Here is an 876-nt window from a genome sequence, read left to right on the forward strand (position 1 = left end):
TGCCCTCGGGCTCCCCTGTTCCGCCGGACCCTCCTGGCTCCCCGGATCCGCCCTCTGGCTTCCCTGGTCCGCCCCCGGGCCGCCCGCCGGACCCTCCTGGCTTCCCTGGGCCGCCCTCTGGCTCCCCTGGTCCGCCCTCTGGCCGCCCGCCGGACCCTCCTGGCTCCCCGGGTCCGCCCTCTGGCTTCCCTGGTCCGCCCTCGGGCCGCCGGCCAGCCTCTCATGGTCCGCCCTCTGGCTCCCCTGTTCCGCCCTCGGCCTGCCCGCCGGATCTCCCTGGCTCTCCTGCTCTGCATTCAACCTGCCCCCCTGAACTTCCTGGCTCCCCCTGTCCGTCCTCAGGCTGCCCGTCGGACCAACCTGGCCCCCCTGAACCCCTTGGTCCCTCTGCTCCGCCCCCGGGACGTCCGCCCGAACCCCTTGGTCCCTCTGCTCCGCCCCCGGGACGTCCGCCCGAACCCCTTGGTCCCTCTGCTCCGCCCCCGGGACGTCCGCCCGAACCCCTTGGTCCCGCTGCTCCGCCCCCGGGCCGTCCGCCCGAACCCCTTGGTCCCCCAGCGCTACCCTCTGGCACCCTGTCTAGCCCTGAGTTTCCAGTTCTGCCCTGCCTGTTCCCCTAACTCTTCCCTGTCCTGAAGCCCTCCCTGTATTCCCAGTTTGGTTTTGGACCCTGGACACCCATCAGCCGGACCCCAGTACATCCTCCCCCCCGTGTTAACCTGCTAAACCCCCTGTCCTATAGGAAGGCCGCCGGGAGGCGTCCATTGAGGAGGGGGCCCTGTTGTGGTGGCAGCCCGGCTGACGGTGAGTGTCCTGGTTTTTTCTACTTTTTATCAGTTTTTCTGCTTTTTCCATTGGTTTCCTGTTCTCTGCCCG

The 876-nt window shown here is 68.9% G+C and overlaps 1 protein-coding gene across 1 annotated transcript; it reads left to right on the forward strand.

The window, feature by feature from the left end:
* Nucleotides 1-5: 5 nt before the first annotated feature.
* On the forward strand, nt 6-870 carry LOC123965617 (vegetative cell wall protein gp1-like; the record flags this gene model as incomplete). The annotated part of the gene is made up of 1 exon (XM_046042068.1): nt 6-870. A coding segment is annotated over one exon (615 nt), but the record flags the coding sequence as incomplete, so codon positions are not given.
* Nucleotides 871-876: the final 6 nt, after the last annotated feature.

This window comes from Micropterus dolomieu, unplaced genomic scaffold (assembly GCF_021292245.1).
Source record: "Micropterus dolomieu isolate WLL.071019.BEF.003 ecotype Adirondacks unplaced genomic scaffold, ASM2129224v1 contig_10473, whole genome shotgun sequence".
Lineage (NCBI taxonomy): Eukaryota > Metazoa > Chordata > Actinopteri > Centrarchiformes > Centrarchidae > Micropterus > Micropterus dolomieu.